Raw genomic sequence first — 14,784 nt, forward strand, 5'->3', positions numbered from 1 at the left:
GTGTTAAATGTAACACTGTCAGTGTTGATTTAACACTGGTGAATTTTCTGTGTAGATAAATTCATAAGTAAAGCCATGAATCAGTGCTAAAAGTTATGCAGACTTTGGGTTATTTAGGGTAAGTGGGATTGCAGCACAACAAATGCTTTTCTGAAGTGAATGATGCCTTTTTCATTTTGAATTGTTCTGTTTTTCTAAGTGTCTTACCATGAGTCACTTTTTGGGAGATTGGGACTATAACTTCCTATCTGCATTCTTGTCAAAATGTTGTTATTGACATAGCCTTGTTCTGTTCAATGTTCTCTACCTATATAGTTCTTTAAATACCCAAATGCATGTTGTTAAGTTCAAAAGAATAAGAGATTAAAATTGCTGACACAATGAGGGTTGCGAAAATGTAAAGCTAATTATCTCAGAATCATATCTTTGCAGATAGAACCTTATAGTCCCAAGCTCTTGATTTCTCAATGAATTCAGCGATAGTCACTGCATTCTCCCTGTCTCAGTTACATAGTTACTGGTCTGGACAGGTTTCTTTCGCCTTCTCCATTTTCCATGTGTTTCATGCGGGCCAATGATAGGATCATTTTCCCCATGCCCTTTAAGCGCAGTATTGTCAAATAGTTCAACAGCCAAGCAGCACATGAGTTGGGAACCCCTCAGGGCTGGCTGTTTCTTCCGCTCACACTCAGTACCATTGTCAAGGCCAGAGCACTGTCATGTGAAACAGACACTGAATAGGTGAGCCTTTGTGTGAACCCCCTTCACATCTTCTGACCCCCCCCGCCCAGCACCAAAAGATCATCCCTCCGCTGCCAAGGATGACAAACTGGGAGACAGAGCACAATGAGGTTCCCAAGAGAACTGATACAGCCATGTCTACCTTACCTCTGGTTTATGACCTGACTGACTCCCGGGTCATAGGTTCACTCCGGAGAGGTGGTGAAAAACACAATAGAAGAGTGGTGTTCCAGGAAGCTTTGTACAACTTAATTCGATTTTGTGGTTTAAAGAGAGGATAAAGCTTTATTAATGATCTGTGAAATACTATTTTATTATCTTTAATGTAGTTGCTGGTAATATGACAGCATATCTTATGTTCATTATGATTCTGGGATTTTATTGGTGGGCAGTTTTTGTATTATTTTACTTTGTGGGGGACTTCCAGATCATGTTCCCAATTGAGAGATGTGTGTTCTCCTATTTATGTACAGTATGTCCTATTGTGACATATAGCCTCTGTTTTTGTTGTTTATGAATATATTTTCATTCAAGCAAACAATGCCTCCTCAATTCTCACAAAACAATCCGAGCACACAAGACGTTTGGTACACAAGAGCCTTCATAATACAGATGTAGGACCTTAATTTGGTGACAACTTTCCTGCAATGTAGGAAATGTAAAACTTGTAGTGTAGTTGAGTGAAATTTCCACTTTGAAATTTCAGACTTGATTTTCCCTTACGAAAAGTGTATAAACCCCTACAAAAATGTCAATTAATTATAATTCTCATAATAATTCACATTTGCTATTGCTGCAGGATTATTTTTCTGCTATAGCAAACTGGCTCAAATGAATATCCAACATCTGTACCATCTTGGACCACTTCATAATGGCCCTCTACCACATTGTTATGTATTGTGTCATGAACGTTTACCATGCATCCTTTCAGTAACGTTTTACTACACATTACTCATACCCTAGATTGTCAGGGGATCTAAAAATATGTGTTTGAAACAACCGTAGTGCCCATATTGTGCTTAAATGTTAGCTGTTAGCTCATTACCTGCAGTGCAGTTAGGATGTTGGCCAGAGCCTGGCCGTAGGTGTCGTGGCAGTGAACGGCCAGAGCGCTGCTGGGTACCTCTTTCATGACGTAGTGCAGCATCTTGGCCATGGAGCCTGGGGTGCCCACGCCGATAGTATCCCCCAGAGACACCTCATAGCAGCCCAGTTCATACAACCGCTTTACCACCTATAGCCAAGAATAGAGCAACTTATCATAACAAGTCCATTGGAAACATAAACATGCAGGAGCTCAGAGCTCTCTTGCTTGATATGATCCAGGCTGTATCACAACCGGCCGTGATTGGGAGTCCCATAGGGCGGTGCACAATTAGCCCAGCGTCGTCCGCTTTTGGCAGATGTAGGCCGTCATTGCAAATAAGAATTTGTTCTTCACTGACTTGCCTAGTTAAATTAAGGTTACATTTTAAAATAAAAAAAGAAGAACTGTGTATACTGTAGTTACAGCATTACAGACATATGAACATTTTCTTTTTATCTAGAAAACAGTCCTTTCGGGGGTTTGATATTGTTTAGATTATACATGTACAGAAAATTATTCCCTACTGCGTCCCTTTGATGTTTTAAATAGAAATTGTCCACCAATATTGGATTTTTAAAGCCTGATACTGTATATGAAATGAAGTGCTCTTTACTATACAGTGCCTTCAGAAAGTATTCATACCACTTGACTTATTTCACATTTTGTTATGTTACAGCCTGAATTCAACATTCATTTAATACATTTTTTCTCTCTCACCCATCTACACAAAATACCCCAATTTAGGCGATAAGGACAGTTATGAGTCTAGAAGAGCTTTGCACACCTGGATTGCACAATATTTTCCCATTATTCTTTTAAAAATTCTACAAGCTCTGGCTCATTCATCCCTGTCCTCTCCCCTGTAACTATTCCCCAGGTCGTTGCTGCAAATGAGAACGTGTTCTCAGTCAACTTACCTGGTAAAATAACGGTAAAATAAAAAATAAATAAAAATGTTGATGGTTGATCATTGCTAGACAGCCCTTTTCAAGTCTTAGATTCATAGATTTTCAAACCGTAAAAACAAACTGTAAATAGGCCACTCAGGAACATTCAATGTCTTCTTGGTAAGCAACTCAAGTGTTGATTTGAATAGAAATCTTAGAAAAATTGCATTTTCTTTGTGAAGCTTGCATTAATTTGCCTCTCCCTGTTGCACACAACAAGCTTCCATTTCCCCTGTCACAAGGGTTTTATGGCTGATTAAATCGTCAACCCTGTTACGGTCAATCCTGTTATGGTCAACCCTGTTATGGTCAAACCTGTTACTTTATTTGGCACTATAGGCACTTACTACAGTAATTTTTGAGATAGGATTTTTTTTTATTAGGTTGAGCATGTGCTCTTTGTGACAGAATGTTAAAATTAGGTGAAATAAAACAAGATTTTTTTCAACAAGTTACACGAGCCAAAAGGAACTAATATCGTGGAACGACCCACGTATAAGATATAGAGTATGTCCATTATTGACACAAGAAGGCAACGCAGAAGTGTTGTCTTACCTCTGCAACTTTAGTGGGTTCAATGGGTCCCTCATATGGACATCCTAGTGCACAAGAAACATATCTAAAAGAAAACAAACATACATGGTAAATATAAACACACTTGGCATATATTAATACATGGGTCAAAAACACACATATAGTACCAGTCAAAAGTTTGGACACACCTAATCATTCAAGGGTTTTCCCCTATTTTGATTATTTTCTAATAATAGTGAATAATATATAATAATAATGAAGACATCAAAACTATAAAAGAACACATAGGGAATCATGTTGTTAAACAAATCAAAATATATTTTATATTTGAGATTCTTCAAAGTAACCACCCTCTGCCTTGATGACAGCTTTGCACACTCTTGGCATTCTCTCAACCAGCTTCATGAGGTAGTCACCTGGAATACATTTCAAATAACAGGTGTGCCTTGTTAAAGGTTAATTTGTGGAATTTCTTTCACTCTTAATGCATTTGAGCCAATCAGTTACTTTGTGACAAGGTAAGGGAGGTTTACATTTAAGTCATTTACATTTAAGTCATTTAGCAGACGCTCTTATTCAGAGAGACTTACAAATTGGAAAGTTCATACATATTCATCCTGGTCCCCCCGTGGGAATTGAACCCACAACCCTGGCGTTGCAAGCACCATGCTCTACCAACTGAGCCACATGGGACAGAAGATAGTTCTATTTGGTAAAATACCAAGTCCATATTATGGCAAATCCATTATTACTTTAAGACATGAAGTTCAGTCAATCCGGAAAATTTCAAGAACTTTGAAAGTTACTTTAAGTGCAGTCGCAAAAACCATCAAGGGTTATGATGAAACTGGCTCTCATGAGGTCCGCCACAGGAAAGGAAGACCCAGAGTTACCAGAGGATAAGTTCATTAGAGTTACCAGCCTCAGTAATTGCAGCCAAATTAAATACTTTACAGAGTTCAAATATTGGGCACATCTCAACATCACAGAGGGCAGTACGTCACTGGGGCCAAACCTCCTGCCATCCAGGACCTCTATACCATGCAGTGTCAGAGGAAGGCCCAAAGAATTGCCAAAGACTCCAGCTACTCTAGTCATAGACTGTTCTTGCTGCTACCGCACGGCAAGCAGCCTCGGTCCAAAAGGCTTCTAGACAGCTTCTACCCCCAAGCCATAAGACTCCTGAACAGCTAATCAAATGGCTACCCGGACTATTTCCATTGTCCCCACCGCCCCCATTTTTACGCTGCTGCTACAATCTGTTTATCATCCATGCATAGCACTTCACCTCTATCTACATGTACAGTTGAAGTCAGAAGTTTACATACACTTAGGTTGGAGTCATTAAAACAAATTTTTCAACCACTCCACAAATGTCTTGTTAATAAACTACAGTTTTGGCAAGTCGGTTAGGACATCTACTTTGTGCATGACATAAGTAATTTTTCCAACAATTGTTTACAGACAGATTATTTCACTTATTATTGTAACGGCATTCCTCCTCCTCTTCATCTTCGGAAGAGGAGGAGTATTGAGGGAACCAAGGCGCAGCGTAGTGAAATGACATTTTATTAACGAAAACACGAACTTGACTAAACTAACAAAAACAACAAACGGTGTAGACAGACCTATACGACGAATTTACATAAAACAAGAAGAACGCACGAATAGGACAATTAGACTACACAAACCGAACAAACCGTAAACAGTCCCGTATGGTGCAAACAATTACACAGACACGGAAGACAATCACCCACAACGAACACTGTGACAACGCCTACCTAAATATGACTCTTAATTAGAGGAACGCCAAACACCTGCCTCTAATTAAGAGCCATACCAGGCAACCCAAAACCAACACAGAAACAGAAAACATAGAATGCCCACCCAACCTCACGTCCTGACCAACTAACACACATAAACTAACAGAAATAGGTCAGGAACGTGACATAACCCCCCCCATAATGTGCGAACACCGGGCGCACCAGCACAAAGTCTAGGGGAGGGTCTGGGTGGGCATCTGACCACGGTGGTGGCTCAGGCTCCGGGCGAGGTCCCCACCCCACCATAATCAATCCTAGCCTCCATCTACCCCTAAAAATGTCCACCCATATCTTACCCCCACAAAATCCTCTTAGTAACATCCATGACAGGGACAGCACCGGGACAGAGGGATAAATCAAGATAGAGGGATAGCACCAGACAGAGGGATAGATCAGAATATAGAGGTAGATCAAGATAGAGAGGGAGATCATGATAGAGGGGCAACTCCGGACTGAAAGGCAGCTCCGGACAGAGAGACAGCTCTGGACTGAGGGGCAGTTCTGGGTATATAGCCGTTTCTGGCTGAAGGGCAGCTCATGGCTGACTGACGAATCTGGACGCTCATGGCAGGCTGACGGCTCTCGACGCTCATGGCTGGCTGACGGCTCGACGCTCATGGCTGGCTGACGGCTCTCGACGCTCATGGCTGGCTGACGGCTCTCGACGCTCATGGCTGGCTGACGGCTCTCGACGCTCATGGCTGGCTGACGGCTCTCGACGCTCATGGCTGGCTGACGGCTCTCGACGCTCATGGCTGGCTGACGGCTCTCGACGCTCATGGCTGGCTGACGGCTCTCGACGCTCATGGCTGGCTGACGGCTCTCGACGCTCATGGCTGGCTGACGGCTCTCAACGCTCATGGCTCGCTGGCGGCTCTGGCAGATCCTGTCTGGTTGGCGGCTCTGGCAGATCCTGTCTGGTTGGCGGCTCTGGCAGATCCTGTCTGGTTGGCGGCTCTGGCAGATCCTGTCTGGTTGGCGGCTCTGGCAGATCCTGTCTGGTTGGCGGCTCTGGCAGATCCTGTCTGGTTGGCGGCTCTGGCGGATCCTGTCTGACGGGCGGCTCTAGCGGCTCCTGTCTGGCGGACGGCTCTAGCGGCTCCTGTCTGGCGGACGGCTCTAGCGGCTCCTGTCTGGCGGACGGCTCTGTAGGCTCATGGCAGACGGGCGGCTTTGCAGGCTCATGGCAGACGGGCGGCTTTGCAGGCTCATTGCAGACGGATGGCTCAGACGGCGCTGGGGAGACGGATGGCTCAGATGGCGCTGGGGAGACGGATGGCTCAGATGGCGCTGGGGAGACGGATGGCTCAGATGGCGCTGGGGAGACGGATGGCTCTGGCCGGATAAGGCGCACTGTAGACCTGGTGCGTGGTGCCGGAACTGGAGGCACCGGGCTAAGGACACGCACCTTCATACTAGTGCGGGGAGCAGGGACAGGGCACACTGGACTCTCAAAGCCCACTCTATACCTGGTGCGTGGTACCGGCACTGGTGGCACCGGGCTGAGGACAAGCACATCAGGATTAGTAGGGGGAGAAGAAACAGTGTGTACAGGGCTCTGGAGACGCACAGGAGGCTTAGTGCGTGGTGCCGGAACTGGAGGCACCGAACTGGATACACGCACTACAGGGAGAGTGCGTGGAGGAGGAACAGGGCTCAGGAGACGCACTGGTAGCCTAGTGCGTAGTGTAGGCACTGTAGGTACTAGGCTGGGGCGGGGAGGTGGTGCCGGAAATACCGGACCATGGAGGCGTACTGGCACTCTTGAGCATTGAGCCTGCCCATCCTTACCTGGTTGAATGCTCCCGGTCGCCCGACCAGTGCGGGGAGGTGGAATAACCTGCACCGGCCTATGTAGGCGAACCGGGGAAACCATGCGTAAGGCAGGTGCCATGTATGCCGGCCCGAGGAGACGCACTGGAGACCAGACGCGTTGAGCAGGCCTCATGACACCTGGCTCAATACCCAATCTAGCCCTACCAGTGCGGGGAGGTGGAATAACCCGCACTGGGCTATGCACTGGTACAGGAGACACCGTGCGCTCTACTGCGTAACACGGCGCCTGCCCGTACTCCCGCTCTCCACGGTAAGCCTGGGAAGTGGGCGCAGGTCTCCTACCTGCCCTTGGCCCACTACCTCTTAGCCCCCCCCCCCCAAGAAATGTTTGGGTGTTACTCACGGGCTTTTTGGGCTTCCGTGCAAGACACGTTCCCTCATAACTCCGGTTCCTCTCTCTCTTTTCCTCCACTCTCCGAACTGCCTCCAGCTGTTCCCATGGACGGTGATTCACTTTAGCCCATGGTCCTTCTCAGTTAAATATTTGCTCCCAACTCCACAAGTCCTGTATACTTCCCCGTTGCTCCAAATTACGCGGCTTGGTTCTGGATTCTTGGTGGGTGATTCTGTAACGGCAGTCCTCCTCCTCTTCATCTGAATAGGACGAGTATTGAGGGAACCAAGGCGCAGCGTAGTGAAATGACATTTTATTAACGAAAACACGAACTTGACTAAACTAACAAAAACAACAAACGGTGTAGACAGACCTATACGACGAACTTACATAAAACAAGAAGAACGCACGAATAGGACAATTAGACTACACAAACTGAACAAACCGTAAACAGTCCCGTATGGTGCAAACAATTACACAGACACGGAAGACAATCACCCACAACGAACACTGTGACAACGCCTACCTAAATATGACTCTTAATTAGAGGAACGCCAAACACCTGCCTCTAATTAAGAGCCATACCAGGCAACCCAAAACCAACACAGAAACAGAAAACATAGAATGCCCACCCAACCTCACGTCCTGACCAACTAACACACATAAACTAACAGAAATAGGTCAGGAACGTGACAATTATTCACTGTATCACAATTCCAGTAGGTCAGAAGTTTACATACACTAAGTTGACTGTGACTTTAAACAGCTTGGAAAATCCCAGAAAATTATGTCATGGCTTTAGAAGCTCTGATAGGCTAATTGACATAATTTGAGTCAATTGGAGGTGTACCTATGGATGTATTTCAAGGCCTACCTTCAAACTCAGTGCCTCTTTGCTTGACATCATGGGAAAATCAAAAGAAATCAGCCAAGACCTCAGAAAAAAATTGTAGACCTCCACAAGTCTGGTTCATCCTTGGGATCAATTTCCAAATGCCTGAAGGTACCACGTTCATCTGTACAAACAATAGTACGCAAGTATAAACACCATGTTTATACACCACGTGGCAGTCATACCGCTCAGGAAGGAGACGTGTTCTGTCTCCTAGAGATGAATGTACATGTCACGTTTCTGACCTGTTTTCTCTTCAGACGAAGAGGAGGAGGACAACCGTTACAGAACCACCCACCAAACAAGGATCAAGCAGCGTGAGAGGAACCAGCAACAGCGGCCAAAAAAACAGGACTCGTGGACTTGGGAGGAAATATTGGACGGAAAAGGACCCTGGGCTCAACCAGGAGAATATCGCCGCCCCAAAGCTGAGCTGGAGGCAGCGAAAGCAGAGAGGCGGCGTTTTGAGGAGCTAGCTCGGAAGCAGGAGAAGGAACTGGGCTACACTACGTGGGAGGAGATCGACAGGTGGGCGATCGACCCAGGGCGAGTGCCGGAGCCCGCCTGGGATTCTCTGGCGCAGTGGGAGGAGGGATACCAGCGAATGGAGGCAGCACGAAGACGCGGTAGGAAACCCGAAAGTAAACCCCAAAAATTTCTTGGGGGGAGGGGATAAAAGGGAGAGTGGCGAAGTCAGGTAGGAGACCTGCGCCTACTCCCTGTACTTACCGTGGAGAGTGAGAGTACGGGCAGACACCGTGTTACGCAGTAGAGCGCATGGTGTCTCCTGTACGTGTGCATAGCCCGGTGCGGTACATACCAGCTCCTCGTATCGGCCGGACTAGATTGACCATTGAGCCAAGTGCCATGAAGCCGGCTCTACATATCTGGCCACCAGTGCGTCTCCTCGGGCCGGCTTACATGGCACCAGCCTTACGCATGGTGTCCCCGGTTCGCCTACATAGCCCGGTGCGGGTTATTCCACCTCCCCGCACTGGTCGGGCGACGGGGAGCATACAACCAGGTAAGGTTGGGCAGGCTCAGTGCTCAAGGGAGCCAGTACGCCTGCACGGTCCGGTATGTCCGGCGCCACCTCCCCGCTCCAGCCCAGTACCACCAGTGCCTACACCACGCACCAGGCTTCCAGTGCGTCTCCAGAGTCCTGTTCCTCCTCCACGCACTCTCCCTGTGGTGCGTGTCTCCAGCCCAGTGCCTCCAGTTCCGGCACCACGCATCAAGCCTCCTGTGCGTCTCCAGAGCCCTGTACGCACTGTTCCTTCTCCCCGTACTTGCCCTGATGTGCGTGCCCTCAGCCCGGTACCACCAGTGCCGGTACCACGCACCAGGCCTATAGTACGCCTTGAGAGTCCAGTGTGCCCTGTTGCTGCTCCCCGCACTAGCCTGAAGGTGCGTGTCTTTAGCCCGGTACCTCCAGTTCCGGTACCACGCACCAGGCCTACAGTGCGTCTCAGCCGGCCAGAGTCTGCCGTCTGCCCAACGGTGCCTGAACTGCCCGTCTGCCCAACGGCGCCTGAACTGCCCGTCTGCCCAACGGCGCCCGAACTGCCCGTCTGCCCAACGGCGCCTGAACTGCCCGTCTGCCCAACGCCGTCTGAACTGCCCGTCTGCCAAGCGCCGCATGAACTGCCCGTCTGTATTGAGCCTTCAAAGCCGCCGTCTGTACTGAGCCTGCAAAGCCGCCCGTCTGCCATGAGCCTTCAGAGCCGTCAGCCAGCCATGACCAGCCAGAGCCGTCAGCCAGCCATGACCAGCCAGAGCCGTCAGCCAGCCATGACCAGCCAGAGCCGTCAGCCAGCCATGACCAGCCAGAGCCGTCAGCCAGCCATGACCAGCCAGAGCCGTCAGCCAGCCATGACCAGCAAGAGCCGTCAGCCAGTCCGGAGCTGCCCCTCAGTCCGGAGCTGCCCCTCAATCCGGCGTTTGACCTCAATCCGGTGTTGCCCCTCAATCCGGTATTGCCCCTTAATCCAGTGGGGTTAATTTGGAGGGTGGCATTGGGAGGAGGCTAAAAAAGCGAGGATTGACTATGGTGAGATGGGGACCACGCCCAGAGCCTGAGCCGCCACCGTGGACAGATGCCAACCCAGACCCTCCCCTAGACTTTTGGTGGTGCGCCCGGAGTTCGCACCTTGAGGGGGGCGGGGGGGGGGGGGGTTATGTCACGTTCCTGACCTGTTTTCTCTTGTTTTTGTATGTGTTTAGTTGGTCAGGGTGTGAGTTGGGGTGGGCATTCTATGTTATGTGTTTCTATGTTTAGGTTCATTGTCATTTAGCCTGATATGGTTCTCAATCAGGGACAGGTGTTTTACGTTTCCTCTGATTGAGAACCATATTAAGGTAGGTTGTTCACACTGTTTGTTTGTGGGTGGTTGTCTTCCGTGTCTGTGTCTGTGCACCACACGGGACTGTTTCGTTTGTTCGTTCGTTTGTGTAGTCTGTACCTGTTCATGCGTTCTTCGTGTTTATGTAAGTTCTCTAGTTCAGGTCTGTCTACATCGTTTATTTTGTTTTGTAGTTTGTTGAAGTATTTTCGTGTTTCGTCATTACTTTAATAAATTCATTATGTCATATAACAACGCTGCGCTTTGGTCCAATCCCTACTCCTCCTCTTCAGGCGAAGAGGAGGAGGACAACCGTTACAGTACTTTGGTGCGAAAAGTGCAGATCAATCCCAGAACAGCAGCAAAGGACCCTGTGAAAATGCTAGAGGACACAGGTACAAAAGTATCTATGTCCACAGTAAAACGAGTCCTATGTCGACATAACCTGAAAGGCCGCTCAGCAAGGAAGAAGCCACTGCTCCAAAACCGCCATAAAAAAGCCAGACTACAGTTTGCAACTGCACATGGGGACAAAGATTGCACTTTTTGGAGAAATGTCCTCTCGTCTGATGAAACAAAAATAGAACTGTTTAATGACCATCGTTATGTTTGGAGGAAAAAGGGGGAGGTTTGCAAGCCGAAGAATACCATCCCAACCATGAAGAACGGGGGTGGCAGCATCATGTTGTGGGGGTGCTTTGCTGCAAGAGGGACTGGTGCACTTCACAAAATAGATGGCATCATGAGGTAGGTAAATGATGTGGATATATTGAAGCAACATCTCAAGACACCAGTCAGGATGTTAAAGCTTGGTCGCAAATGGGTCTTCCAAATGGACAATGACCCCAAGCATACTTCCAAAGTTGTGGCAAAATGGCTTAAGGACAACAAAGTCAACGTATTGGAGTGGCCATCACTAAGCCCTGACCTCAATCCCATAGAAAATTTGTGGGCAGAACTGGAAAAGCATGTGCGAGCAAGAAGGCCTACAAACCTGACTCAGTTACACCAGCTCTGTCAGGAGGAATGGGCCAAAATTCACCCAACTTATTGTGGGAAGCTGGTGGAAGGCTACCCGAAACATTTGATCCAAGTTAAACAATTTAAAGGCAATGCTACCAATTACTAATTGAGTGTATGTAAACTTCTGACCCACTGGGAATGTGATGAAAGAAATAAAAGCTGAAATAAATCACTCTCTCTACTATTATTCTGACATTTCACATTCTTGAAATAAAGTGGTGATCCTAACTGACCTAAGACAGAATTTCTTTACTAGGATTAAATGTCAGAAATTGTGAAAAACCGAGTTCAAATGTATTTGGCAAAGGTCTATGTAAACTTCCGACTTCAACTGTACATATTACCTCAATTACCTTGACAAACCGGTGCCCCCGCACATTGACTCTGTACCGGTACTCTCTGTATATAGCCTCGTTACTGTTATTTTTTATAAATATTTTTTTTCTATTTCACTTTTGTTTTTGTATTTTAGAACGTTTAATTTGTTTTATTTCAGTTAATTTTAGTAGATACTTTAACACTTTTTTCTCTTAAAACTGAATTGTTGATTAAGGGCTTGTAAGTAAGCATTTCACACTGTAAGGTTGTTGTTTTGTACCTGTTGTATTCGGCACATGTGCCACATCTTTTTGATTTGATTTGAACATCAACTGTTCAAAGGAGACTGTGTGTATCAGAAGTTCATGGATGAATTACTACAAAGAAACCACAACTAAAGGACACCAATAATAATAAGAAGAGACCTGCTTGGGCCAAGAAACATGCGTAATGGACATTAGACCAGCGGAAATCTGTCCTTTGGTCTTATGAGTCCAAATTTGAAATTTTTGGTTCCAACCGCTGTGTCTTTGTGAGACGCAGAGTAGGTGAAGGGATGATCTCTGCATGTGTGGTTCCCACCATGAAGCATGGAAGAGGAGGTGTGATTGTGTGGGGATGCTTTGCTGGTGACACTGTCTGTGATGTATTTAGAATTCAAGGCACACTTAACCAGCATGGCTACCACAGCATTCTGCAGAGATGCGGCATCCAATCTGGTTTGCACTTAGTGGGACAATCATTTGTTTTTCAACATGCCAATGACCCAACACACCTCCAGGCTGTGTAAGGGCTATTTTACCAAGAAGGAGAGTGATGAAGTGCTGTATCAGATGACCTGGCCTCCACAATCACCTGACCTCAACCCTATTGAGATGGTTTGGGATGAGTTGGAACGCAGAGGGAAGGAAAAGCAGCCAACAAGTGCTCAGCATATGTGGGAACTCCTTCAAGACTGTTGGAAAAGCATTCCAGGTGAAGCTGGTTGAGAGAATGCCAAGAGTGTGCAAAGCTAACATCAAGGCAAAGGGTGGCTACTTTGAAGAATCTCAAATGTAAAATACATTTTGATTTGTTTAACACCTTTTTAGTTACTAAAGGATTCCATATATGTTATTTCATAGTGTTGATGTCTTCACTAATATTCTACAATGTAGAAAATAGTGAAAATAAAGAAAAACCCTTGAATGAGTAGGTGTGTTCAAACTTTTGACTGGTACTATATATTAATACATGGGTCATAAACACACATGGAATATATTAATACATGGGTCATAAACATGCCAACTTGGCCACATGTCACAAAGTGAATTGGACTAAAAGGTTAACTCTCTCTAGTCAAAAAGTCATAATTTATGCTATTTGTCTAAGGACAAATAGCATAAGGTAGATCATAACTCTGTTTTCTGGATTCAGTAACCGCTAACTGCCAGTGCAATATAGACTTCAAATCTTATATCCAATTGGTGTTGAATATTTTGTTATATGTAGTGGTTATGTTGTTGACAGTAGCAATGAGAAATTATGCAGGGGGGTGAAGTCAAACAATATGCCTATTCCATATGTGTAGGAAAGGTTCACTGCTTGAAATAGCGGACATGTGAAAAGTAGAAAATGTTTCTCTTGGGCTCGCAGTCGTTAGACGATACCTCAGTTTGTCACCGGAATATCCAGAAAGTTCTAGCTGCACTCAAGGGAAGGGAGTGCTGCCCAAGCCATCTCCAACAGCAGGATATTTGCCAGAATGCCTGTGTCAAACTGATGTGTTGCCATGGCATTGCTGCGTTGTTTGGATGAAAGGGGGCTACTGTACCACAAAATTTAAACATGCTTCATGTCAGCGGTTCTATACTGTCCATCTGGACTTGTAGTTGAAGCAACACATAGAACGATTCAGTGCACATCTGGAAATTTGCTTGTTAACCTATTATTTCTGGAGTCATTTATCACTGTCTGAGTGTACCTTTGCTAACAGAGAGAGAGTAACATTAGTCCTTTGAAACATTTTACGGCAGTACATTTTTTTCAAAGTCAACATAAACATACAGTTGTGGTCAAAAATATTGGAACCCTTGCACTTTTCTTAAATATTTCCCTATTTCATCAAAAAATAAGCTAAAATTGCAACCACAACAAAGTCTCCACACCTTATTGGATTTTCAACATTACAGAAACAATTTTATTTTTGTTAACTTATATTTTCAATTTTAATTTTTAAAATAAAGACAAATGGCATGGACAAAATTATAGGCACCCCAGAGCTATTACTTGGTTGCACAGCCTTTGGCCAAGATAAGTGCCAACAAATGCTTCTTGTAGCCTTCAATGAGCTTGTTGCACCTTTCTACTGGCAATTTGGCCCACTCTTCAGTAGCAAACTGCTCAAATTCTTCAATGTTTGAGGGTTGCCCTCCACCAACTGCTGTTTTCAGTTCTCACCGTGGGCTATGGATGTGATTCAAAGAGTCCAGTGTTTCTTCTTGAACTATTCATGGGTGCTTTTGATGTGTCTTTGGGGTCGTTGTCCTTTTGGAAGACCCACAACCTCAAATCAAATCAAATTTTATTTGTCACATACACATTAGCAGATGCTAATGCGAGTGTAGCGAAATGCTTGTGCTTCTAGTTCTGACAGTGCAGTAATATCTAACATATAATCTAACAATCCCCAACAACTACCTAATACAAACAAATCTAATGGGGTGAATGAGAATACGTACATGTAAGTATATGGATGAGCGATGGCCAAGCGTCATTGGCAAGGTGCAATAGACGGTATAAAATACAGTATATACATGTGATATGAGTAATGTAAGATATGTAAACATGAATAAAATACAGTATATACATCTAACATGAGTAATGTAAGATATGTAAACATTATTAAAGTGGCATTATTTAAAGTGT

At 45.6% G+C, this 14,784-nt stretch overlaps 1 protein-coding gene across 1 annotated transcript in view; it reads right to left on the reverse strand.

The window, feature by feature from the left end:
* The window catches only part of hmgcll1 (3-hydroxymethyl-3-methylglutaryl-CoA lyase-like 1), a 32,054-nt gene that overhangs the window by 8,217 nt on the left and 9,053 nt on the right, over positions 1 to 14,784 (reverse strand). The window contains exons 6-7 of the mRNA XM_055889848.1: positions 3,331 to 3,394; positions 1,787 to 1,975 (exon numbers count right to left, since the gene is read on the reverse strand). Coding sequence (XP_055745823.1) covers positions 1,787 to 1,975; positions 3,331 to 3,394 — 253 coding nt within the window. The remainder of the gene's footprint in view (positions 1 to 1,786; positions 1,976 to 3,330; positions 3,395 to 14,784) is intronic.

Source organism: Salvelinus fontinalis, chromosome 30, assembly GCF_029448725.1.
Source record: "Salvelinus fontinalis isolate EN_2023a chromosome 30, ASM2944872v1, whole genome shotgun sequence".
NCBI classification, from domain to species: Eukaryota; Metazoa; Chordata; class Actinopteri; order Salmoniformes; family Salmonidae; genus Salvelinus; species Salvelinus fontinalis.